The 27,621-nt window shown below is 45.2% G+C and overlaps 1 protein-coding gene across 4 annotated transcripts in view; it reads right to left on the bottom strand.

Moving 5' to 3' along the window:
- Positions 1-27,621, bottom strand: part of SSH2 (slingshot protein phosphatase 2) — a 228,689-nt gene continuing 201,068 nt past the window's right edge. For all 4 annotated transcript variants that reach the window (XM_020911788.2, XM_020911787.2, XM_020911790.2 and 1 more), the window contains 5 exons: positions 27,195-27,241; positions 23,212-23,358; positions 19,358-19,558; positions 9,166-10,000; positions 1-7,031 (listed from right to left, as the gene is read on the bottom strand). In XM_020911788.2, the coding sequence (XP_020767447.2) occupies positions 5,007-7,031; positions 9,166-10,000; positions 19,358-19,558; positions 23,212-23,358; positions 27,195-27,241 (3,255 nt within the window). In that variant the 3' untranslated portion in view covers positions 1-5,006. The remainder of the gene's footprint in view (positions 7,032-9,165; positions 10,001-19,357; positions 19,559-23,211; positions 23,359-27,194; positions 27,242-27,621) is intronic.

Below are 27,621 nucleotides of genomic sequence, written 5' to 3' on the forward strand. Positions count from 1 at the left end.
TTCATCTTCAAAATAAAAATTTATTCAATCTGTAACAAGAACATTGAATCTGCACATTTGCGCACAAGTTCACATTTAAAAACAGCGGAGCACATCAATAATAAAAAATCTATGATACAAGTGGAACATCCCAACCAGCAGGAAGATTAAGGAAGGAGATGAGACCACTCTTTATATTCTGCTTCAAATGCCTCAAAAAGGTCCCAGAGATTCCAGGGAGCACCTGCTTTATTTAATAAAACGTGAGCATAAAAGTTTGGGGTTGCCTGGGCAAAGGTTAACAGTCAGTGGGAGGGGCTTTGGGGACTTGTTTTCTACCTTTACAACAAGTCCTACAAAATAAAGTAGAAAGGAAAAAAGAAAAGGCACCTTAAGCTATGCCAAGCAAACCAAATTCCAATAGAACATAAAAACCAAACAATTCCCTGTGGACTTACTGATGGGGAAACATTTCAGGGCCAGTTAGTTACCCAGCTTCCAGACTGAGTCATCAGCTTGAGTTAAGCCCCGGGTACAGGAGGCCACCGCTAGTGCTGATGTGGGGACACAGATGGTGGCACTAGTCACATACCTCTTGGGGCATCTTCAAGCTGATGAGGGATGATTCCAGTTTAGAAATTCTGTCCCAGATCTCTGGGGCACTGAGAAAATGAGGCTGGTTCTCTTTTCACAGCAAGAGCCAGGCCCAGTCACCCTCTGCTTCCAGGCTGGAAAAGTACAAAAGCGTCTTGTAATAGCCCTCCATGGCATCCAGGGACCCCAAGCCCTGGAGAAGGATGGGGAGTGTGCAGCTGCCTGCTCTGGTGGCAGGCAAGTTTTCATTCTAATATGGCCCCTGGATGAGTTGAGGCAGCAAATACATTTATGCCTAATACATGCCTTGATCTTTTAGTTTGGAAGGGAAAACGAATCCAAGATGCTCTTAAGTTGGATTGGTGCTGAAAGAGCTAAGATTTCATCTCATCTACCATCAAAAAGCAAAACAAAGTTGAAAAACAACACTAGCCATTCACCATTACAACCATCACTATAAGACCACACCATCACTGAGGAAAGACGACTGTTTCCATACAGCGTGTTGGATGGGAGTGCACAGATGGAAATCAGCTCCAGGTTGTCCCCACTTCCCCATGAGGGCTGACCACAAGGGCCTTGCTCTGTGTGAGGATGGCTAGAGCGGGGTGCCTGGAGGAGGAGACTGAGCAGCCATCAAGATGATGCTCGTTTTAATACTCACAATGTAAACAAAGTATCCACAGACAGTTGCTCAAAAAAGCCAAAGAATGGCTTTATTTTAAAAATTGAAAATGCCCTTGAAAATGACCCTTTTTGCATAATGCTTTCTTTGAGAGAGAACGCCCACCAACAAAAAAAAAAAAAAAGAAAGAAAATCTTTACCAAACATGGCTAGATCACTTCAGAACTGAAATCCTCAGCTGGAACAAATGAAGATTCTTGTGAGCTGCTACTCTCAGCAACTTCAGGTCTATCTGAGAGCATCTGTCTGGGGCCTTTTAGCAAGAGGGGGAACCCCGGAGCCTGGGTGGTCATCCTCAGACTGTCCCTGGGGCTCTTGGTAGTTCCCAAAACAAGAAAGAGGAAATGCCAGCTGGGATACAGGTACAGAATCAGGAGAATGCTAGATAAAGAGCCTGAAATGTTAGGAATGATCCCAAACATTCAGGATCTGAAAGGCCATCCAAATGAGGTGAGATGAGGATGACTACAGTACAGTCCTATGTCTGCTAGAGCACACACCATGCCTAAGTTGTTTCTAAAATAAAAAAAGGGGGGGGGGGGGGCTTCTCCTTCCTGCTGACCAGAGAGCCATCCAGATTACAGCTCAAAATCTGTGTGCCCTGGGGCTTTCACCCCATGCACCACAGTGTGACTTTTTACACACACACACACACACACACACACACACACACAATCACACAGCTCTCCAGAATAAATTCTGAGTCAGGCTGTGGTAGTTTTCAAAGTAAAGAGAACAAGAGGCCCTGGCAAGAGGTCAGAACTTCTACTCGTCCATCAATCGGCCAGACCTGCTGCTCTGGGCTTGGGTTCTCCATGAACAGAAAAGGGAAACAGGTCACCCGAGATTATCAGACTGTTTGAAGAGAATACAGTTTGGAAAGCTGTTGATAGGCTATCATGGACTTCCCCTGGACAGAACTCAGCTACGTAAATAGCACAAGAACACTCAGTTGTGGGAGTCTGAGGGCTGGCAAAACCCCGTGGCATGCTTGAATTACAGACCTCATGGAGAGAATGTTTCTCTAGGCAGGTAAATTAAATGATTAAAAATATATAATAAGTATTAAAAAAAAAAAGGCAAAGCAAGACCCTTTTTTTCTTCACAGCGTTTGAGGGTTCCCCCCCACCCCCTGCATCTCTGATGCTAGTTTAATGCAGTGAGCGTGAGCATTAAATACCACGGCGAGAACAGTGCAATACTGTCAACCCCCAGGTGTGTACTTCTTAGTATGAGGGATGTCACCATCTCAGGGGATTCACTGAGTGGACATTACTCTCTTTACCTCCCTGCCAAGCCTCCTTCCCAACCCTGCACAGTTTCCTGTCCCTTCCCCATCATCTTGGTGATGGAACTGCCTCAACCAGACTGGGCAGTGCCAATGGGTGAGCCCTGGAAATTCATAACCCTGTCTTGCAAGTCTCCTCACACTGGAACATGCCGCCTAACAGAACACTTTACAACACATGAAATATCCAGGAGTCACAAAACTGTGTGGATGATACATCTGAACATTGAAGAAACTATTTAGGAACAGCACAGGTACCTATTATTACCACACCTTAAAAAACACTTAGAACAGGAGGTTTCTGAAAAACACTTAGAACAGGAGGTTTCTGTCTAATTGGCCTCCTGGCAGGGACATCAGACCCAACCATGGCCCCCTCATGGCAACTGGACTCACAGCTCGTCTTGAGCACCTAGGAGTGGCCTCAGTCCACCTCTGCTGTCTCCTTTGGGTCACCCTGTCCTCACCAAGCTCTGGCCTCTGACATCACACTCACAGCCTGTGAATCTGTCGTCTTCTCTCAGTGCTGTGATGAATCCCAAACCTAAACCTCAGCTCTGTGCTTGGTCTGTCTCTCAGCGATGTGGCCATCGACCAAAGCACACAGGAAGCCAATCTTCAGACCTCTTTGGTTCTGAGGAGCTGCAGAGGGCGTTCCTTCCGGGCTAAACATGTGTTCTGTAAGAAGCTGAAACGGTATTTACAGCAGGTGCTCCTGCATTAAGGACCTCCACAATAGCAGCAAAGCAACAGCATCCTAAATGTGGTCACTAGGGGCGCCTGACCTTGCCGAGGCCTCCCTGTGACCCTTCAGCCCAATCCATTAGGGGCTTCTGACCTGGGCAGCAGTAACAACCACATATGCTCTCTGGCTCTGATTCAGCCACTGGCAGACAATGTTCTGGGATTTCAGTCTCAAAGAGGCATCAGCCTTCAGTCACGCTGCAATCTAATTGGGAGCCTTTGGGGGTTTCTCTGAGGAGGAAGTTACTAATGCATAATTTGGCAGGAGCTGGTGATTAGAAGTCTCCATTTAAATTACACCACTGTCCATATATACTCTGCAGATTCCTACCAACACCCATGAGTTTTATTTCTGTGGTATCTGTAGGTCTTCCAGTTGCAGCTTTACTCCTTCTTAAAATAGATAAATCAAAAAGACCCTATAACATTAACAACAAAACAATGTAAGAAAGTGACGCCATTATGTACATAAATACTGTATATAAACTAGAGAAATGACAAATCTTCCAGGAAAAGAAAAAAAGAAAACTTATGTCAAGTGTTAACAGTGATAATATTAAAAAGTTTGCATTCGATGGAGGTTATACATAGGTCATGTAACAATTCAAATATCTTATGAAATTAAAAAAAATTAGGCAGCGTTGGGAGAAACAGCATGAGGGAGGGAAATAAATTGGAAAAAATATGGCCATAAAACTCAAAAGGCCCACAGAAGTATTCAAGTAACAAAAGGGTTAAAACCCTGCATCTGTACTCATTTCAGAACACAAACACACTTTCAGTTGCTGTTTTTCAAACTTGTCCCTATCGTGTTTTCATGTTTTCTCATTGGGAGGACGCTGCAGAGCACTTTTCTGGGGGGTAGGGGGGAAGAGGGGGTGGGGAAGAAAGGGTAGGATGACCACCTTAGTGGAGACCATCCACCGGAAGATACTGGGCGTGACCACCTCTCCACCCCCAATTTCACCTCCTCCTATTCGGCTTCCCTCTACAGAGGACCTCATGGATTTCATTTGGAGGTCATTTTAAATTTAATAAAATTATTTGCTTGGGGTGAAAAAAAGAGTATTTGCTTGATAGGTTTACAAAGCCAGCCGTTATCATGCCTTTTTGTAATGATACACTCTGGAGACCAGAAGAGATGAATTCTGGAAGACCCTCTTTGAAAGCAAAGCAGAGTCTGCCCACCTCAGGAACTCCCAATGGGCTGGGCTGAGAACACGCTGACATCAGGCTGCCCCCTTCAGCAAATCTGAATCCAATGCATCAGGTCTGGAGACCAAACCCTCATCACACAGGCCTAAGGCAGCGCTTCCAATTTCCAGCTTCATCCCCACCCTCCCCATCTGCTTCCTTCCTCAATCAAGCCAGCAGGCCTTTCCTCCGAGGGCAAAATGAGGAGCAGGTGGCAGCTGATTGAAAAACAGCACGTTGCCTTGGATAAAGGTGTTCTTTGAAAATGAGTATTTTTTTGAGGTTTGAATTTTCCAAAAAAAAAAATTTTTTTGACAAAATGGTCTTGCCGTCCAAATCAAACTCTTTCTCTCACACACACACACACGGGGTAGGGGTGGGGAACAAACCCTGCATGCGCCAGGAACAGTAAAATGACCAAAATATTATAAAATTAACCAATAAAGTGCATGGTTCCTTACGTATTACACCTGCCCCTTTTACAAACATTTCTTTCAGAAAGTCAAATGTACAGGCTCAGAATCACATGGTGTTATAGAAGGGGTTGGTTGTCCGTTTTTTATCGTTCGCTTTCCCCAGTCTCCTAAGGGGGTGAGTTCTGCCGTGCTGCTGTCGGGGCGCCACAGCCAGCCCTGGGGCTGGGCCGGCGTCCTGCAGTCCCCGGGCCGGCACTGAAGGCAGGCCTCCTTCCAAACCAGTCACTTCAGGCCCTGCGCTGGGGCGCAGACACTGCTGACTGTAACCAAACGCCCTGGCGTACTGCGCCAGGGGCCTCTCCACTGGCCTGCTCTGTGCGACACGCCCTGTGGTTCTGAGTTGCTCTATGAAATACTTGGTGGGCTCTCGGTTCTGGGCAGTGTCTGGGTTTTCTGGGGGCTCCTGGGCCTCCACGCCCGAGTCCGTTCTGAGGAAGGGCTGAAGCAGTTTGAGATGAGGGGACTCAGAGGAGACAGGCTCCCTCTCTGGTGAACAGTCTTTACAGAGGTCCAAGTAACCTAACTTGGCGAGGGAAGCTGAACGCCTCATTTGGGGTGGCTTGGGGGGCCCTACCTGGGAAGTCGCTCGGGACTCGATTTCTTTAGCACGTCCCTTCCCCACCCTGGGGCTCTGACTGAGGCTCTCTATACTGTCTGTACTGGAGCTGTGTGGGAGTTGATGGGCTACAGGTGTTGGGTCCAGTTTTGCCGGTTGCTCCCCGGTATTATCACCCAGTTGGCTGATTAAATGTGGGTCTTCGCTACTGAACTGGGAGCCCTGGTATGGCACTTCACCGCCCCTGGAGAGGGGGCCCTCCTGACTTTCTTCCCAGCCTTCCTGCTCCGTGGAGGGGGCGCTGTCTGTGGTGCTGCTCTGTCCCGTGAAGCCTTCCAGGTGAACCACTGTCTGGGGGCACAGGTGATCGGGGCTGGCGCCACATGGCTGGGTCGTGGGACTGACATCAGGCGCGGCTGGGCTGCTCAGGGTGGGGGGCAGGTCGACTGGCCTGCTGTGCTCAAGCTGGGGAGAGGAAGAATGAGGTGGAGGTAGCACTCTGGGGCGCAGAGGAGCCTGGTCAGGGCTTAGCGTCCGGTTCAGATTTTCATCCAGAGCACAGAGGACAGTGAGGGCCTCTTCCACCTTCACAGTCCTCAGTCCCTGCGCCCCACTCTTCTCACTGCTGGCTCTTTCCCGCCCTGGCCTGGGATCAGGTGATGGCGCTGTGTAGGTGTATTCAATGATTTCTATCTTCTTGGGAAAGGGAGCAGGGGCTGCTGGTGTCTCGGGCCCCGGGCCTGAGACCACAGCCCTCGGCTCCCGCAGGACGCCTTCGTGCCGCGGGCCATCCTGAGGTGCTGGCGCCGGGTGAGACTCCCGCAGCTCAGGGGCCGGGACGACGGCAAGCTGCTCAGGACGCGGTAAAGAGCCAGCCTCAGACCCACCGCATCGCCCTTGGGCCCTGCTAGTCTCTGGCTCTCTGGGGACATGTGACAGTTCTGGGGCGGCTTCGTCACTCTTCCCTTTCGCTGCCGGCTCTGCCACCAAGGAATCGTTCCTGGAGTTCTTGCGAGAGGACAGAGAGGCCCCCGCGGGCGCAGCACCGAGGTGCTCCTGTTCTTGCCGCAGGCGCTCCTCGAACTCCAAGGTGGCTCGCCTCACGGACCCGGGGTACCACTTGGCACCCGGGGGCATCCCGGGGCCCCAGAGCTCTTGTTCCCCCTCCGCTGGTTCTTCTTCTTCCACCTCTGCAGTGGAGTGTGCCCCTGGGCACCCCTCGGGGTGCCCCTTCCCTGAGTCTTTGGCTGGTTCAGACTGGGCTGAGCAGGAACCTTCACTCTGCTCCAGGTTTCCAGGCCTGCTCGTGGCGGCCTGGGCCCTCTCCAGGGGCAGCTCGTGGGTGATGTGCTTCTTTGGTGTGTGGCATGGGTTGGACGGCACGTCTCCTTTCACCTGAATCTGTCCGACTCCTTGACTGATGGATTCAATCTCAGTGACGATTTCTTTGACTGACATCGCATTTTCTGAGTGCGGCTGCATGAAGATGTCTGGGCTGACCTGTTCTGAGATTGCCTAAGAAGAGGAAACAGTGAGAAGGTTACTGGAGTAAACTGGAGTCTGACTGAAAGAGCCAGACTGTTTGCTCACTAGGTTCTGATCCAGGAGAACCTTCTGGCTCTGAGGACACAAATCACAGGGTGCCTGGAACTGTCCTCTGCCTGGGGTTACACTCTATTTCATGGTACAAGAAAAGAACAGATTCATCAAAGGCAGAGATACAAAATTAGTCATACATGTCACTGTCTATTAAACTTTTGTTCTTTTTGCTCTAATAGGATTCTGTTCCAATAGCTTGCTCCAAGAGTAAACAGTAAGTAGCCCTGGAGGCTCCTATAATCCTTATTTTCTGAAGACCCTGAGCCTTCTAGATTCAGGCCATCCTGGGGTAAACGAAACTTTTCCTCTCTAGCCTATCGACTTCTGGCCTAACCTGGTTCCAGGGGAAGAGTTCCACTGAAGGGCTCAGTGGCCGCCTTAAATATGCCCAGAGTCCGGGGGAGATGGATGTCTCACTTGGAGTCTCACTGGTCTCTTCTGTCCTCTGTTTCGCCAGCTCTCATCCACTCCTCCCCCTGCTTCTCCCAGTGGCCGCATCCCAGCACGTGAGCACAATTCCTATGTTTCATGGGGCTCCTTCCGTGGCTGATGCAAACACAGGCCTGAGAAACTATGACTCTGACATTTTACTGTTCCACCAGTTACAAGTCCCCAGATGGGTTTAGAACAAAGCCAAAGAATACTGGCCAATGCGAAATCAAGCCCTACTGTAAAACACTTAAGAATCTGAGAATTCAGAGATGGCCCTTGGACATCTCTTAAAGCAACATCATTCTCAGCCTCAATCTACTTTGGTAGCATTTTTGTAATTTCAAAGTTCAATATTTCCCTAGGAATTGTTCTGGTCTTTCTCCTTCAAAAGAGTCAGCTAGTACAGACTAGCAAGGTCAGTTATGCCTTTGGGAGAAATGTGCTGGGACATCAGGCAGAGGCCAACTTGCCAAGGCTGGGAGAGAAGCCGCAGTGGGCCCAGTGTGGTGCAAGGCTATGGACAGAGTGCTCATATGACCAGCAACTTTGCAGAAAAGCTATTTCTGTCAGAGCCGCTGCATCCATTAGTCCAAAGGCGAGCTTGGGCATTCTGGTCTCCCGGTAGAAATAAAACAGAGGTATAACTTTGGGGGAGAAGAGAAGACAGAAGCAGAGGCAACAACTGCCCTGGGTTGGTTAAGAAGAGAGAAGACGGATGAGGAGTACACGAGGTGGTAAATGTAAGTAGGCAGACATCAGGAGATGTCAAGAGTTCAGTCGGCTCCACTGAAATCATTAAAGGACTTCGTTTATGTTAAAGCAAATTGATCACCATTTACTTCCCATTGTCAATCTAAGATACCGTTGTTTTTAAGATACCACCCAATTTCAAAAGTCAAAATGAATATAATAATTAATGTGAGTCTTAGAACTGTTGACACATAGTAACTGTTCCCCTGCTCTGAGATGGCTCACAGGAACTCATGAGAATTCATGAGCCCCTGAGAAGAATCTTGGGGTTCTGTCTGCTCTTAAATTATTTCCTCAAACCATCTCTCCATTCTCGAATACCATAGGGTGGCAAGATGAGGAACAATTCAGACACATTTTCAATACCAAGAACTCATCATGGGAATTAGCTGCTACTCCAACCACTATTAACATATGTCCAGTCTTTGAATTTTCTGAGGCAGAAAGAATTTCCCCAAACAAATCCATCCTCTCAGAGAGACGGGTCTCACTCAGGCAGCAGGCGAGTCCCTGGCACCTCCCTGCTGGTTGAGATTTGATCTGAACTGCAGAGGCCCAGGAGGGACCTCTCCTTGTTCTGGGAGGACATGCATTTTGGCTAATCCCTTCTTCCCTCATCTCCTTTCAGAAATGCTTCCAATGACACCAAAAGCCTAGAAAGAGAAATTCCTCGAAATGCCACTGATTTAAAAAATATGACTATATTTAAACCCTAAGTTTTCCCAGAAAGTCCTAGCCAGACTGTCTCTCCCATATCGCCTTCTTCATTCTTTATCAACATCAAAAATAGAGTGAACAGAGCAGAATTCCAAATATTTGTCTTCACAGAGAACATCAGTAGGGACAGAACCATAGAGAGAGTCTTTACCTTTGACTGCTCCTCATCTACTGAAGACTCCTCAGATGCGTGGGGAGTATTACTCAATGAGCTGCTTCTCTGGTCATCAGTGGTCGCTTCGGAAGGGGCTGCTTCCACCACTGACAGTCGACAGCTCTCGCTCCTTCCTCCACCCATTTCCTCCATCCTTGAATGAGAAAAAGATCGGGACCGGGTTTCTTGGGAAAGCTCTACAAACTTCTCCAGTGCGCTGAAAAAGTCAATGCGATCTCCACTGAAATCTGAGCCTGCAGCCTGGCAGCTGGGCTGGGGGCTCGGTGACTCAGGATCCGGGGACATGGGCAGATCTTTCAGGCGGGATGTCAGCTCTTCCATGGGCAGCAGATGGACGTTCATGTCTGCTTTCAGCGCATCCGTCTCCAGATCTTCCACGGTTAAGTCTGGGAATTTGTGGGCCATTTCTGGGTCCTGTCCGGGTTGGATTAAGGCTTTGGATGCATGGCAGTTGTCAAGAGGGAATTTCGGTTCATTTAGACAACACCCTGATGAGCATCCATTGATGTCATTTAGGTTTAATTCATCTTCAATCTGTCCGGCATGAAATTCCCGAGAAGTAAACTCCAAGCAGATCATTCTTTCTTTGGTGCACAGGCCTTTCTGATTCTCATCCTTCGGGACCACGTGTTCCACAAAGACGGGAGGGATGGGCGCGTGGCTCTCCATGGTCTTCACCTCAGCAATCTGGTCTGCTGAGGTGGTGATCTCCTTTTTGTTGAGTTCCAGTCCTGGTTTGCAGATGGGTTCGTGGTGGTCCGAGAGGTCACTATCTGAATGCGATCTCCAGAGTTTGTTGTGCCGCTGTTTGCTGTGGAGGACACACATAGGAAATGCCTTACTCTGAGTTGTGGAAGCAATCAATACCCTCCCAGGAAACCGCTCTCACAGAAACGTAAATCTTATCCTGCAAGATGCTCTGTTAATGCCCAGTAGGAGTAGGCAATCAACAGTTGAAAAGAGGCTCAATGTCACTAGTAGCAAACAACAAAAACAAAGCAAAACAACAAAAAAAAACAAATGAATATGAGATCTGACTTTTTACGACTGGACTTACAAGAGCTAAGATGGTTGTTAACAGTCAGTGTTGATGATGGTTTGGCCAAACTAACACTCTCATGATACAGGGTTGGTAGGAGTGTGAACTGTAGAATTTCAAAGAATAAAATCTGGCAATAGCTCTCAAAATTTAACCCTTTCACCAGCAACTCTCCCTTTAAAATTTTTGAGAAATACTACTACATAAGTGCACAAAGCTATATATATATATATATATATATATGGATGTTTACTCTAACACTATGGCATCAAAAAAATTTAAATTACAGTCCATACACTTAACATGCTATGAGGCTATTAGAAACAGTCAGTATATCAATGGAATGATGTCCAAGGTGTATTATTCAGTGAAAAGCATGTTGAACACGCTTGGAACAGTTAGTTCCCATGTCAGAATAAATGTAGGAAAATATTTGGAGGAGCATCATTAAACTGGTAACAGTGTTTATTTTGAGGAAAGCAGGGCTTTCACTTTGGGGGAGGGCTTTACATTCTACACTCTGTAGTATGTCTATAATTTGTGAATTAAAAATGAGCATGTTTAGTATTAATAACTGGGGGGAAAAACTAAAACAAAACCGCATCCAAATAAAACAAAGAGAAACACTTTAATGGAGCCCAGTATTAAGTCCTCATAACTGAGATAAAGAGTTGACAGAGGATTAATCACTGATGTGGAAGTGTGAGGAGGGTGACAGTCTCTTTTTTTTTTTTTTTTTTTGACAGTCTTTCTTGAATTAGAAAGTGAAGATGAGGGAGGTCCCTAGTGTTGCAGTGGTTAAGACCCGGAGATTTCACTGTGGTGGCAAAGATGAGGCTAGTAAATCTGGAGATGAAGGACGGTAACAGAGAGGAAAAGGATAAGCATAAAATACAGGCCCCTTTCATAAGGATCTATAGATAAAAATCACCAAGCTAAAGTGACCCCGGAAAAGGAGGTAAGCCAAAAAGACTACACACATGTCCATCCTGTGGTTGATTTTGTGGAGAGGAGGTCTGATGAGATCTCATTTCAAAGCCCACTCTAATAAGGAAGCACAGTTCCCAAGGCTCCAATCAAAAAGAGGAAGGTGGCCCTGTGGCTGGCTCAGGGAACAGGTTGCCAAATGTGACATTTGGGGGTGCGGTTTCCACGACTCACAGGCAGATGAAGAGTTACTTCACCTCAGGGTGGAATGGGAAACAGCCCTGGACAGCTTACTCAGGGCTCGGGGCCATACCTGCCTCGGCCGCCTGTGAATCTCTGCCGAGTCATGCGCCTGCACTAATGTGAACCCCTGTTTGTTCTCAGCTCTGCACCTGCTCTCAGCTCCCCCGCCTGCTGGCTGCTTGGGTGGGGCTCTCCCTGACTCATCAGGCCTGCCCAGCAGAAGGGTGCTTTTCCGGGTAGGGAGCAGGTCAATTTATGAAGACAGCTATAATCAATTAGCTGGCTGTGAGGTAGGCTTTTCACCCTTTCCAAGGTGCACGAACTCCAGCCGCCCCTAGGAGGAGACAACATATCACACATCCCGAATGCGTTGAGTGGTGGTGGGCGGGGGCCAGCGAACTGGTTGGATAGGTGGGGCCTTTATGACCAAGGGATGCCCCTGTGCTTTAAAGTTTCTTCTTTTTAATAGAGACACCCTGTTTCTTGACCTAAATAATGACTGTGTTCTCCAGTTTCTGTTCTTCACCTATCATGAGGATGTTCAAACTGCTACCAAGTCCTCTCAGCTGCTATGGTGGGATGACTCCTGTGATGCAGACAGATCAGTGGGAAGGTTATCTCTGGGAGGAGCTGTTCTCACCCTGATAATAAACAACAGCTTATGTCACCAGGCAACTGTTATCTTCCTGGTCCTGAGAACCCTCCAAAGGATGTTTCTAAAGACCTGCTTCTAAGTCACTAACCAATGAGAGACGGATGTTATGCTAACAGGCACACACAGAGCCAGCCTCAGAGGAAGTGGCTGACATCATAGCTGCTTTACCCAGCAGGGATTTCCTTCCCTTCCTGCAGAAGATAATCATCAGAAAATACTGGGTCAGAGCTCTGGAATTATACTGACACCTCCTGTAAAGGAGAGAGAAAAATCCTGATCCAAAAATAAGTCTGATTCTGCCTTTTTCATTTTTTCAGTAGGACCTGCAGGGAGAGTGGCAGGCGGGTCTCTGGCAGTCAAGACACGGCCTTTGACGTGCTGTTATTCCAAGTGGCCCTTTCTCATCCTTCTCCCAGTGGAGAGGTCAGTAACCAGTGACCTGAATTTTGTGCTGATCACACCCTCCTTTTTCCTTATTGTGTCATCACATTTTGTTCTGACAATACATAGCTTGGTTTGCACGTTTTGAATTTTACATAAATGAAATCACACTGTGTATTCTTCTACAACTTTTTTGGGGGGCTTAACATGTTTTTAAGATTCATCGATGTAGCTGTAATTTTATAGTGTAGACAGTAAAGCCACAATTTATTTTTCTGCCCTGCAGACCAGCAGTTTTGGGCTACAAACGATTACAGACAACAATGCTATGGACATTCTTGTGCCTGGTGCAGTTTGGTTTCTCAAAGGTGTTTATATGTAGGAGGGGAAAAGGTAGGTCATAGTGCCCGTGTGCATTGTTAATTTTACTCAGTAACACCACACTGCCTCCCAGTGAAGCCTCTTCCCAAGCCAGTTTATTCTAATACTGCATCAGTAGGGATAGATATAAGACATTAGATCATACTTGTTACTTTAAACTGTTAGCATTTATACTCAGCTGATGCTCCAGGTAGGCAGTAAGTAAAAAGTGAGTAAGTGGCAGTTGCTCAGTTGTGTCCGACTCTTTGTGACCCCATGGACTGTAGCCCGCCAGGCTCCTCTGTCCATGGAATTCTCAAGTAGGCAAGAATACTGCAGTGGGTAGTAGCCAGTCCCTTCTCCAGGGGATCTTCCTGACCGAGGGATCGAACCCAGGTCTCCCGCATTGCAGGCAGATTCCTTACCATCTGAGCCACCAGGGAAGCCCCAGGCAGCAAGTAAATAAGGTCAAAAAGAACTTCAGAGCTTGTTTGTGGCCTGTATGATGCAACCAAGTCTCAGGTTCTTTTCCTCCCTGAGTGGCCTCTGACCTGAATGTGGACTCACATAAACATACTGACACATGCGAAATGCCTGGGTCATTCTGGGTAGGAATTTGGCCTTTTACTTAGTAAATGAGCAAGAAGGAAATCTAAACGACAGGATGCATATGCTATCCCATTCTCTTGCCTCCACTTTTTCTTACTGTTAGTCGGTCAGTCGTGTCCAACTCTTTTGTGACCCCATGGACTGTAGCCCACCAGGCTCCCCTGTCCATGGGATTCTCCAGGCAAGAATACTGGAGTGGATTGCCATTTCCTACTCCAGGGAATTATTTCTTCCCGACCCAGGGATCGAATCTGCATCTCTTCTGTCTCCTGCATTGGCAGGCAGATTCTTCACCACTGTGCCACCTGGGAAGCCTCTTATTGTTACATGTTTGGTGAAGTACCAACTCTGAGAAAATTATGTACAGGAAAATACTGCTAAAAAAGGAGTATGGTCACTTCTCAGGGCATTAGGCAGTCTGCAGAGAATTGGAGAAGGAAGAGAGAAAGAAAGCATCAGCTGAGCATCGTCTGAGCTGTGCGTGGTCCTAAATGCTCTAAGATTGTTTCACTGAAATGCTATTAAGAAAATCCTTTAAACTGGACTTGCGTTGGCTGTCAGCTGGCCAGGAATCCCTGTTCTCTCTTTCTCAGCTTCCCTCCTGCTGGCTGACCATTGTGTGCCAGCTAACTAGACTAATGTCTCCACCAGCAAAGACAGCTCTATCTCCTCTGGTCCTGGTGACAGGGACATTCAAAGAATCAAAACACCTATGAGGACATGCCACAGACTCTCCCTGGCCACCATCCAGTTTTTCTTCCTCGCGTCTTAGATGCTGGAACCTAATATCTCAGACACAGGGTCCAGCTTGCAGATACATGAAAGCTGAACCTGTCGAATGGAACATAAATCTGCCAGATACCTCAACGATCAGAGTCCAAGATAACAAACAGGGTTGCTGGTAGCTTAATGGAGGGTTTCAACACACACACACACACACACCCCTCCTCCTGCATCACTCCTATCCCCTAGCTGTAACAACAGAAAACATAAAATTAGATATGAACAGTATCAGCACCTTTGTGATAAATATCCTCACTTTCAGATCTAAAGGAGAATATGAAATATTAGCATTCCTCAGGCTTAAAGACAGACTAAAAGATGCAAAAAGTCCCTTGAATTTCACAGGGTCTCTCACTGTTTGGTCTACATTCTCATATCCTGATTAAGAGACTGTAACCACCTCATAAATCACTACAGGGGCCTACTGTCACTTTGTTAAACTTCTTTTCTGCCAAGAGGTCAAAGTGCCAAGCTAATACCCTCCAACAGAGGGTTGCCCTCTCAAGTTAAGCACCCTGCGCCACTCTGGACAACCAATGGGGCTTGACAATGCCAGGATCAGGGTGCTAGTTCTGTGGGAAAACCACAGCATGCTTCCTGGGAGAAGATGTGAAACACAAGATGTCTGAGTGCCTGGACAGGAAATGGAATTTCTTTGCAAATACAGTGAGTCCTCGGGATTTTCCCAAGGACTTTCCTCTCTTGGTTACCGAACCACAAAGCTTGGCAGGGCTTCAGATAGTCACAGGCCTCTGGGGCTCCTCCTTCTTTGCTCTTCTAAGCATACAGACCCTGAAGCAGTTATCTGGGGCTGGGTAAGCAAGCTTCTCTGAGGCCCAACCCACTCAGCAGTCAGCTTGGCAGGTAGCTTTACAAGTGCTGTATTCCTGACAATACATCATAGCCTGCAGACCCGAGCAGCTACATACCCAGGAGGCACTCCCACTCTTCTTCCTAACTGGCAGAGGCCCAAGCTGGTTTGAGTGTTCAAGTCCCACAGGTTCAGGGAATGTGGTACTTCCCTAACACCAGAGGGTGAATGTGAATTTATTTTATTCTTTTGGCCACGTGGCTTGTGAGATCTCTGTTCCCCAACCAGGGCTTAAGCCCGGGCCACAGCAGTGAGAGCGAGGGAGCGGTAACCACTGGACTGCCAGGGAATTCCGTGTGCGTTTGTTTTAACAAGGCCAGGAAATTCTATTTTCCTAGTCATTGATTAGTTTTAGGAGTATGACCCAGTTCTGGTCAATGGTCCTGTGGAGGGTGGAGTGGGTGGCAGACTGTTGGGGAGCTTCTGCAAAAGGTCTTCCCCTCTGGTTGAAATGCCCATTCTTTCAGCCAGATGCTGTGGAACTTCTAGGGAGATACCTAGCAATGTGGCACCTATCTGGAGTCATAAGGCAAATTCAAGGACCAAGCCATTAGCCAGGGAAAGGACAGCAGGAAGAGAGCACTGACTGACGTCCTCGATGCTACCCCAAGCCATTATACAGTCTACTTTGGTGCTTCCTGCTACAAGAGATGGTAAATCTTTCTAAACTACCTAAAGCTGGGCATCGGGCAGGGTATCCAGTGTGTGCTCCTGCTGATCCACTCTTCAACTGATCCACTTTCCACCTCACTCTCTGCCCTGGAGACTGACCTGACTCCTCTCGACTGGCCCTTTGTCTCCTGACTTCCGCAGGGTTTGGCTGACGGGGAGTCCCAGCAGGAGACTGGCTGCTGCCTCTCTGAAGGGGTCTTTTCTCCAGGAGTCTTCTTCCAGGTTCTAGTAACTGCTCCCCCGACTCTGGGCCCAGAAGCTATTACCAAACAGCTCTGCTGATACAAGTTCCTTGATTCAACTACAGTCTTAACGCTTTTGTAAACAGTCCCTTTAAAAAGTCTTCCTCATAGAATCCGAATCTGAGTATGCTGCTGCTTGTTGAGACTCCCAACTGATGGAGACCGTCTATTACTTGCAGCTGAAAGTCGCCTAAGTGACACCCCAGCACCAGACTTCAGTTTTTAAAATTCAGGAAACATCACAATACAGGCAATTCCAGGACACTTCCATTCCAGTTTCAAGTGGAGTGAGTGTGTCTGTGGGTGGTGGGAGGCAGTGGTTGGAGGAAATAAACAGCACATGCGTGTGTGTTGTCTGGGTAGCCCTGCAGGAAGCACCTGATGAGAATCACATCTGAATAACCCTTAACAGTACACATTTTACATTATACACACTTTTATTTACCATAACGCTGTGAGCTAGGTCTCTTGGTTTTCATTTTATAGATAGGATCAGGTGAGGATGAGAACTGGGAATTAACTTCTCAAAGCTGTAACAAGGGGGTGAACCAGGAACGGAAACCAGATCTACTGACGCAAAATTCTGTGGTTTCCTCGCTCCCCAGGGCTTGCCCTTCCCTCTGTGAATCAAGACCAGAAAGGCAGGATGCAACCAAGAGGGAAAGGGAAGAGGCAGGGTGGATGTGTGGGTTAATCCTGCTCTTCCTATCCTCACCCGAGATTTTTCTGCAATTCCTTTAACATATAAGAAAAACTACATATGCTAGAAAAACCCAATCTAACAGCTTGCAGTAGCCTGGGATTCCAGAATAAATACTGAAATTGGCAGGACACAGAGTGTTCTTCCTCTCGATGGGTCACGTGAGGACACTGCCTAATATCTGTCATGTGTGTGTCTGGAAATATACAATATTTATGCGTCATTCAACTCTCAGATACCTCTTTCTTGTGCCAAAAAGAACTGCTCTGTCCCCTATCTTCTGATCTGACCTAAAAATGTCATCAAAATCTGGCCCCAAAGACCTATAAATTCTTTTTAAGTGGAGGACTTCAGTATCCTCCCAGCCTCCTAAGAGAACGGCTTGGATGAAATCATGCCAAGAACTGAGTAAGTGGGCGGGGTTTTTAGTGGAAACCATAGTGCTGTGGCCACATGTTCACAATACCACGGGGGTGGGAGGGTGGTCCTTTGGCCGGGATAGGCTGGGAGGCTACTTAACATTTTAACATCAGGGGAAACACAGCCCAGATTCAAGAGTCAAGACCAAGTCATGAGACTCACTGGAGTCAAACTCTGGCATCAGGTCCGCCTGCTTCTAGGCAGCTGTGCTTTCACCTGAACAAACTACCCAGAACGCCGACAGGGGAAAACACAGCAAAACACAGCACTCCAGCACGTGGCATCTCAGGAAACTGACCCTTGAATTCAGTTTACTATCTCAATCCTTTTCCTGAAATCTGCTGAAGGTAGTTTTCACCACCCCCACTAAAGGGGTAATAAATAATGTAGCAAAATTAATAACTCATCAATTGCCGAATTGTTGTGGAAACAGCCAGTTCTTATTGATACAGGAAGATATTCAAGACCTGGTTCTGGGTAGACAGAGAAATACAAATACTGTACAGTCCCTCTTACACCTGGAATCTAGAAAAGTCAAACTGGGAGAAAGAGAGCGGTGGAGAGTGGTTGTTACCGGAGGATGAGTAGGGGGAGGGGGTGGTGGGGAGATGACAAAGAACACAAACATCCAGTGGCGAGATTCTCAGGTTCCGAGGATCTAATGTACAGCACAGTGATTACTGCTAGTAATACTGTATTATATACTTGAACTGATGTTTTCGAATTGTGGTGCTGGAGAAGACTCTTGAGAGTCCTTTGGATGCAAGGAGATTAAACCAGTCAATCCTAAAGGAAATCAACCCTGAATATTCATTGAAAAGACTGTTGCTGAAGCTCCAACACTCTCGCCATCTGATGCAAACAGCAGATTCATTGGAAAAGACCCTGATGCTGGGAAAGATTGAAGGCAAAAGATGAGATGGTGTATGGCATCACCGACTCAATGGACATGAATATGAGCAAATTCTGGGAGACAGTGGAAGACAGAGGAGGCTGGTGTGCTGCAGTCCATGGCATCCCTAAGAGTCAGACCCGACCTGGCAACTGAGTAACAACACCACCACAGAATGTTGCTAACAGGGATCTTAAACAGTCCTACCACAAAAAAGAAAAGGTAATTACGTAAGGGGATGGAGGTGTTAGCTAATGACATGGTTGAATCAGTTAGCAATATATGAAATTTATGAGATCGGGGACCTCCCTGCTGGCCCAGTGGTTAGGGATCCGCCTTGCAATACGGGGGACCTGAGTCTGATTCCTGGTCAGGGGACTAAGATCCCACATGCTGCAGAGCAACTAAGCTCTGGTGCCACACAGAAAGTTCCTGCATGATGCAATGATGCCAAATAAATAGTAAAAAATAAATTAAAAAAAAAAGAAGTCAATACAATGGACATCTTAATAAAAGTTGTGGGTGGGAGGAACAGTGACAGTGAAGTGAAGTGTAAGTGCTCCATAAATGCTGCTACAGATAAAAAAAAAAAAAAAAAAAAGGCCCAATACGGAGTGAAGAGGTAAGGCTGAAAAACAGGTTTTGTTTAAAAAAAACAAAAATACATCCATCAACATACGTGGGAAAAGACCTAGAGACACAGATAAGATAATGTCAATTGCTGTCTGTGGGTACTGAGTTTATAAATGACTTCTCCCTTTGTAATTTTCTGTATTTCTGCAAAACATATGTAACATTGGACTGAAAGATCTTAAAAAAGAAAACAAGAGTTATTTCTGGGAAGTAACTTCATACCTCCCATGGATTACTTATATCCCAATTTTGCTGATTTGTTCCATGACTGAAATTACTGGAGAAGGCTTACTGAAACCAAGCACTGGGGGAAAAAAAGTCCAAAGCAGCAGGAGGTACTCGTTTTAAAACAGTGGGCCAAAATTTTTCCAAGAATTTCAGCTACACCTAGCCCTACGTTGGGAGCAATCAGTATCCATTTTTGATACGGCAGCTGTATCCGGCCTTAGAAGATGTTGAGAAGTATTTATTAAAACCTGCACCTAATTGAGAACTGAAATAAGGGGATCTTATTTCCACCCTTTAAATGTCTTTAGATTAAACGCCTAGTCCTCCATGCTGAGCTCAATCAAGTTCTGGTACTTATTTTTTTAGAAAAACTAGATGGACAGAGATTTCAATTTTCAAAATGTATCACACACTTAAATTAGGCTGAGGACTAGGTGCACAGAAGGACATTTCACTGTGCCCTGGGGAGCATAAAGGAGGGAAAAATCTGAGCAAGTCAATTAAGGAACTCACCTTGCCAGCAAGATCCCCTGGTACTCTTCCAGCTGTCTCATGAAGCTGGGGTTGGGCTTGGTCACTGTCCGTCTTTCCTTCACATAGTCATAGGCTCGGTCCAAGTTCCAGCCATACTCCTTCATCGCATAGGCGATCACAGTGGAGGCTGAGCGACTCACCCCCATTTTGCAGTGCACGAGGCATTTAGATCCGTGTTTCCTTGTTTGGGGGATTCAGGTAAGGAGGAAAACACAATAGTGAGTACATTTTATCTTTTTTTTTGGTTGAGATTTTTGATGTGGATCATTTTTTAAAGTTTTTATTGGACTTGTTACAATATTGCTTCTGTTTTATGTTTTGGTTTTTTGGCTGTGAGGCATGTGGGATCTTAGTTCCCAGACCAGGGATTGAACCTGCACCCTGCTGCAGGTTAAGGTAAAGTCTTAACTGCTGGACCACCAGGAAAATCCTTATAGTGAGCACACCTGAAAAGCTAGGTTCTTAATGTGTCCATGTCTCCTGTTCAGCCCTTCCACTTTCTTGCTATGTAATTCACCCCACCTGAGTGCACTCGTGTGCACCTCTAATCACGTGTGTGGGGCAATCCTGGTGCATTCAAACAATATTCAGTGTCAATATTAAGCCTCTTTAGTTCAGTAAACATTTACCGAGCATTTACCATGTGTGAGACATTGTGCAAGGTCTGGGATGCAAAAATAAGTAACAGGTTTTCCCTAGAGGGTAGGATTCACTGGGAGAAGTGGGCAATTAAAATTCAGAACGGTAATTGCAATGACAGTTGGTCACAGAGCACAGAAGGAGAATTTTCAATTTAGAGACTGGACCCCATTTTGTGTGTGGCTGCAGGCCAGTCCCCTCGGCCCCAAGGGCACATTTCACGGCTGGCAGGCGATTGAGTTACAGGTGTGGTGGTGATTCATCTAATTTATCCAAATGCTGGGAGTTGCTTCCAGTTCCAGCAAGAGTTCTGTCCCAGGAGGAAAGCACAGACCAAATGAAACTGACTCTCCTTTTTACTCAGACGCAGCCCTGGATATTACTTTTCACAACACCACCACCCCTGCTGTATCTAGGGACTGGTATAACCCGGGGAACTGGACAGGACCATGTGATGCACCACATGGCTTTCTCAGCCAGAAGGGTGGCATGAATAACAAGCTGTTTGTTTGTTTCTTCTTTTTTAATGGGGTAGAAGAGAAAACAAAGTTACCATAGAGTGACACAAACAAACAAACAAACTCCTCAGTCTTATGCCAGAGCTAATTACCCCAGATCTGAACTTTACTCGGTTATGCTAACTCTACTAGTAACACAGTGTCTGGCCTGGAGTAAGCCTTCAAATGTTTGCTCAATGTATGAACAAACTTATGGATCTGCTGATTTTATCTGTCAGCTGTAAGCAGGATCAACATTTTAAAATCTGCAAAAAAGGACAGTTACTCCTATCACTGGTATACATGGGCTGGGATCCTTCCCAAGGGGTTATTAGAATAAATTTAAAAATGCACATGTCAGCCCAACAGGGGGAATCTATTCATTCACTCACTCACTGTATTACAGTAGACATGCTTCCTTCCAGAAGCTTACAATCCTTCTGCTGGAGACAGAGACACATGAAAGAGTTAAGCACCAATGAAAGGAGGCATGAGGTTAAGTGCCAAGATGAGACAGCCAGCCAGATAAGCTATGAGAATGCAGAGCATGGTCTGGAATAATTTAAATAGCCTCATAAGAAAGGTAAAATTTTAGCGTCCTAATGGCTAGTGCGAGTGTGTGTCTGTTTACTTGGATGATCCCAAATGACTAGGAAATATTTGTTTTGCTCATGGCACCACAGAGGCTTCATTTAGACTACAGTTGGGAAGCCACGTCACAGTGACTCAGATGGAAGTTCAGACATGTGTTCTGTATTTTCCCATCAAGCTCTGACAACTTTAATACGTTGAATTTCAGGTCTTTGCCTGCAGGCAAGGAAGGTACTCAAACTTGGCCGATCTTAAGAAAAATACAATTATGAAATCCATTCCTATGAAAACATTTCTACATTTTGAGCTGGGCTTTTTCAGTGAATGGCTTCTAACTCAGATAATGAAGGATGTGGAGTTGGTTTTCACCTACCCCAATTTCATCTTTCAGGTTCAGTGCTCGCCCCACCCCCTTACTTCAAGTGCTAGACTGTCCAGATTAAGCCCAGCATCACGTTAGGACTCCTAAACTCACCCAAGTGTAGGCAGAGTCTGGAATTTGGGGCACTGAATAGGGTTGAGATGTCCAAACGAGATGTCCAGGGTGCCACTTACGGAGGCGCTTGCTCTCAGATGCTGACCTACACTTACAGGACATGAGAGTGCGTGCCTCTCAGTAAATGTAACATGGGTGCCTCCTGTACTTCCTTTCAACCTCAGCCCTGCTGGAATCAGCCTCTCTCTTCACTGGGACTGGGGCCTCGTCTCGAGCTTTAGCCTCTTTGGCTGTAGCCCTGACTACTGCCTCATCTTTTCCAGTCCCCTTTCCTTAAGGAACTAGACTGCTCCTATAGCTGATGGACTGAAAGGGGACACGATCTTAAGTTCAAGTCTTGTCTCCCCCAGTTGTTACCAAATCTCTCTTTGAACCTCATCTCTGTATTCTGTCCCCTCTGTACAGAAGACAAGACAGTATACACCTCTCTGGGTTTTGGCAAACAGAGGAGAGAATATGTGTAAAGTACATGGCACACAGGAAGTAAGCTATGAGTGGTATTATCATTGGGAATAATTTAATAAGAAGCTTCAACAGTACAAAAGTTTTTCAGGTACCTCTAGGAGACTGAGAGAATGGGCTCAAAGCTGGAGTATGGGAATGGGAACCCAGGGTAACTCTGAGGAAGCATTTTCTGACCACGAAGGTCCTTCAGTGAGGTGTGGCATCATCCCTGAAGGAGGACTTTAAGGACAGAGGTGCTCCTCATCTGCCAGGGAGCACCGAGTGTCGCCACACCTGCAGGGGGAGCGTGGGCAACACATTGCCTGAGGGTTTCTCCTTTTGAAGGAATACATAGGACTGGCAAGGAAATCCCCAGGGACTAAGAAAAAAGTGTTGACATATTAATACTAATTAACACTAAACCCTAAATTAATACTATGGAATCGTTTCAGTAAAAGGAAGACAATCACAGAAGGGCCAGAGAAAAATTTCACTATTTAGAGTACTGCAAATGTAAAGGACTTGATACTCATTGGAAAAGGCCTTGATGCTGGGAAAGACTGAAGGCAGGAGAAGGGGGCAGCAGAGGATGAGATGGACAGATAGCATCACCGACTCAACGGACATAAATTTGAGTAAACTCTGAGACACAGTGGAGGAAAGAGGACCTGGCGTATTGAAGTTCATGGGGTTGCAAAGAGTTGGACATGACTTAGCAACTGAACAACAACAAGAAGAGTAAAAAGAAAGGGAAAAAGATTTCCAAAGCTCGCTGTGTCTTTCTGCTTGATTTCAGAGAGGAGGATCTACTTTCCATCTGTCTGGAGTAATTTCTATTCTATAACTTTCAAATGTCCTCACTGGCAACTTCAGAATTTCTTCCTTCTCTCATTTCTATTTCTTTTGCTGCAGCTTGAGTTTATTTTCTCTCATTTTGTGCTCAATGGAAATAGCCAACATGAAATCATCTTCCAGGGGCTTCATCTACTTAAAGCAAAAGTATTAAGTCACTAGTCATCTTTTTTCCTAAGAAATCCCAGTCTCCTTTTTTTCTTTACTTCCTTTCCCTGAGTATCATCAGTAAGTTATCTACAGCTTTCAGGCCCCAGCCATGTGTGGTGCAAAAGGAAGAGGAGTCCGAATGTGCACGTGGGACCATGACTCACTTTGCTTTAGAGATGAATTTGTAAGTGTCATTCCAGTAAGCCAGGAGGTCTGTGGCCTCTTCATCATACACCCGAATGTTATGATACTCAAAGACTCCCGGGAAGAAGTTGTCTATCTCTCGAGTGACATTCAAGATATAGCGAACCCTGTGAGGAAACCAAGAGAGAATATAAGCTCTACTACTCAGGTGAAATCCAATTCCCAGCACTGTTTTTCTTATTTAAAACTGGTTTACTCCTGAGGCTGAAATTAAGTACCTAACTATGGAAGAAAGCTGAAAAACAAATACAAAACAAGACAACCCTAAGAGGCTATACTTAATACAGAATCTGTAACAGGGTCCTGGGCATACCTGGGTCTCAGGGATTTAACTGAGAGAGAAGCTGTCTACCAAGTTCAACATCTAAATTCCATTTTCAATGTGTGTAGTTATACAATCTCATCTTTCAGAGTCTTTTGAAAATATGCCTTGCACTTTACTCCAAAGAATCAACTTGAAGCCGGTCATCTGACAAATTCTCTTCAGTCACAAAAATTATACCAGCAACAAAATTTAGTCTGTGGAAGTCATGTGTATTAAATCAGATTATTAACATGTATCTTAAGAAAAAAAAAAATAGAAGGAAACATTTCCTATCTTCCTAAATGCCAGATTGTCGGCTTTTGCTCTATTACTCCCTTTAAACTACATGAAAGGCAAATGAGGCCAGGGCTGGGAGGGTCAGAGGAAAGTTGGACTTCAAACTCTCTCAGCTCTCAAGGCTGCATTCCTGGCTGCTATGACAGCAGATGTGTCTGAGAGTTCTCCCAGGCTTGCAGAAAATGCTTTCTCTATCAAAAATTTCCTCTGCTGTTTCTCCCACTGTGCGATCTTAATAAATGCCTGGGTTTAATTTACCAAAGGATTACCTTTTTTGCAGTGCTGTGTGGCCTTAAGACAGCACTGTTGCCTACTTCAACAATACAACACAGTCACTCGTTTCTCTCTGTAGAAGCGATTTCCTTCTCCGAACCACACATGGACTTCTAGAAACCCAGTCTCTGAAGTCAGAGGAAGGACTACAGAAAGGGAGAGCCATGGCAAAGCAAACTTGTGGTGAAGGTCAAGCAACCAAAATTTTTCTGGGACATGATTTCAATCTGTTTCAACTGAGCATCAAAGTCCATCACTAGAAAGGATCTTTTTATTCCTTTTTAATTTAAAAAGCAAGCTGGGCTTCCCTGGTGGTCCAGTGGTTAAGACTCCACACTTCCACTGTAGAGGGCACGGGTTATATTTCCTGCTGGGGGAACTAAGATTCTGCAAGCCACGTGGTGAAGACCGCCCTTCCCAATTAATTAAAAAATAATAAAAGGCAAGCAACATGCACCTGAGGAAAATACTCTAGACGTTCTCCAAAAGGTTACCATCTGATCCAGTAATTCCTCTCCTAGCTATAAACTGAAGAGAAGTGAAAACATGTCCACCCAAAGCCAAAAAGTGGAAACAACCCAAATGTCCATCAAATGATGAATGGACAAATAAAATGTGGTGTGTGTGCATGTGTATGTGTATCTCCATAAAATGGAATATTATTTGGCAATAAAAAATAAAGTAGCAATATGTGCTACAACACTGTAAACCTTGAAAATACAATGTTAAGTGAAATAAACCATTCTTAAAAGGCCACATATTGTATAATTTCATATAAGTGAAATGTCCAGAATAGGCCAATCTATAGCGATAGAAAGTAGGTTAGTAGTTTCTAGGAGTTGGGGAGAAGGATGGGAGATGGAGGTAACTGCTAAAGGGGCTTTCCTTTCGGGTTGGAAAAAATTTTTTAATGGACTGTTACACAGTTCTGTGAATATACTAGAACCCACTGAAGCACACATTTTAAAAGGGTGAACTATAAAGTATATGAATTATATCTCAAAACTGTCAGAAAAAAAGGCAAGCACACTTCTTATTTCATTTAAAATAAAAATGAACAACTCTCCCATCCCCAGTCCCATACTTCAGTAAGGGATTATAGCAGGACAGGTTTCCCAATCTTTTCATTATGGAAATCTAGATAGCCACTACCCACTGGAAACAGCCCTCCTTGAATCTTCTCTGCCATTTCTGTAAAGGAGCAGCAGTTTACTTGGAGTTCTAAAGTCAGTGGATTGGGAGAAAAATGGCTTTATTGTCAAAATTACACTTGAAAATCCCTTAAATCATCCACAGGGGCAATATACATGTTTTATATACAGATCCCTGAACTGTAATTCTTCATCCATTTACAATGAAGCACCAATGAATTTAAGAAACAAGATCTAAGTAGATGTCTAAGCATCTAACCATACTTGTCTTTTTTCTGTGTTTTACAATTTATGCTTGTAAGTGGTAAATGAGATAAACAGGTCTCATCTCTAGCTGGGGATATCAGTCAAAGCATACACATACATGAATGATTCTAATACACTTGGCAGGCAGTGCTCTATCAAGTCAGATTTCTTACTGAACACTGTATCAGGTGCTAGTCTCCTGCAGATCACAGTCTGTCAGTTTTTCGATCATTCCTTCACATTTACTGGGCACCCTTTGGTATAAAGCTCTAAGTTTGGTATGTTTCACACAAAACTAAGATACAGTCTCTGCTTTCAAGAACTACTGATTCAATCCTCATCAACTTAAATTTTCCAAGTTCTTTTTACTTTCATACCTTAAAATTAAGTAACCAGATTTCCACTCCCCCTCCCCCAAAATTCTTTGTATAATCACTTGTCTTTCTTTCTTCTGAGGGAGAAGTGGAAGTATGCATTTAATCACCTTCAAGATAGCCAGAAGGCTGACTTGTAGCTGAGAAAACAGGCAGCCAGCAATCAGCCAGGGAGTCATCACTATCTCTGAGTTTCAGTAGGTCTTATCTCTGTCCAAATTAAGAGTTAGCATGGCCAATGTCCAGACATGATTTTCTCTTAATGTAATGATCTGACCTAAAGCTGAGTCTGATTGAAGATTTAGGCATTAGCTAAGAAGTGAAAAGGAAGAATGGTGGCTTTTTGCTTGTTGAAGGTTCACTGTGGTCTCAGCTGCTACAATCAAAGATAAGCATACCGCTTAGGAACACATTTCTTAATACAAGTCAGTCTTCCTGTTCAATTTTACATTGTTCATTTTATATTTATAACCTACCTAGTCTTCATGCACCTTACTATAAAAGGATAGGGACTGAGACTTATTTTTTTTTGGATTCCTAGCATCTAGCTGTGCTTGGCCTACATAAATTGCCCAATAAATGTTGATTAGAGAGCTGTAAACCCAACACACGCAGTTCTGTGTACTCTTACATTAAAAACAGGAACCACAATTCAGAGAGACAGTAAAAAGATCAATGGTTGCCTGGGGTGGGGGTGGGGAATAAATGGACAGAGCACAGAGGATTTTTCACGCAGTGAAGATACTCTGTATGATGTCATTGTGACGGACACATGGTCATTATACATTTGTCCAAAGTCACAGAAGCTACAACACCAAGAGTGAACTTTTACATAATCTATGGGCTTTAGATGACTAGGAGGGGTCAATATAGGTTCATGGGATGTAAAAAATGTACCTCTCTGGTGGGGATGTTGAAAATGGGGGGAGGCTACACATGTGTGGGGGCAGGAATATTCGGGATATCTCTGTACCTTCCCTTCAACTTTGCTGCAAACTTTATACTACTCTGAATAAAAAAACCCAATAACTGGGTTTGATTTTTACACAGCATGAAAGGCTTATACATTGTTCTTTGAAAGACTTTCCACTGCAACAGCTGCTTTTTCTTGGGAGGAGGGGATGAAACAGAGGGAGGATAGCTGTTTTAATTTTTATTAGATTTCGCCCAGTAAGAACCAACTGGAAGCAACTCTCAAGCTTAAACTTCCGCACTGACACCTCTTGGTCAGGAAAATGCAAAGATAAAACAGTGATATTTGCCACCTGGGGGTGTCAGCAATTGCTCTGTGTCCTTACCCTCGGTTCTGTAAATCCTCTAAGTTGGAGGCATTCCATTCTGAGCCCTGCGGAACCAAAAAGACAAGGTTAGGGAGAGAGAATTAGTAAATGGACCAAATACAATACTTGAAAAGTAGTTCTATGAGGGGAGAAGCACAGTTTCTAAAAAGAAGGCCAATAACGGCTACCACGTTTCCTCTCTATGTATGCCAGGGACTTTAAATGCTATCATATTCAGTTCTCACAAATGATGAGAGTAAGAAAGTTGCCTTCATTTTTCAGAGATATGAAAACCAACCCATATATAATTCAAATAATTTCTGCTCACGATCACATCTGCTCTACTTACAAGGCAGCTTTAACATTGTCACACCAATACCAAAACCAATAACGAAAATATTAAGTTCAGATTTTCTTTGCATTTCTTTTTTCTTATATCACACTA

This window comes from Odocoileus virginianus, chromosome 17, assembly GCF_023699985.2.
Source record: "Odocoileus virginianus isolate 20LAN1187 ecotype Illinois chromosome 17, Ovbor_1.2, whole genome shotgun sequence".
Lineage (NCBI taxonomy): Eukaryota > Metazoa > Chordata > Mammalia > Artiodactyla > Cervidae > Odocoileus > Odocoileus virginianus.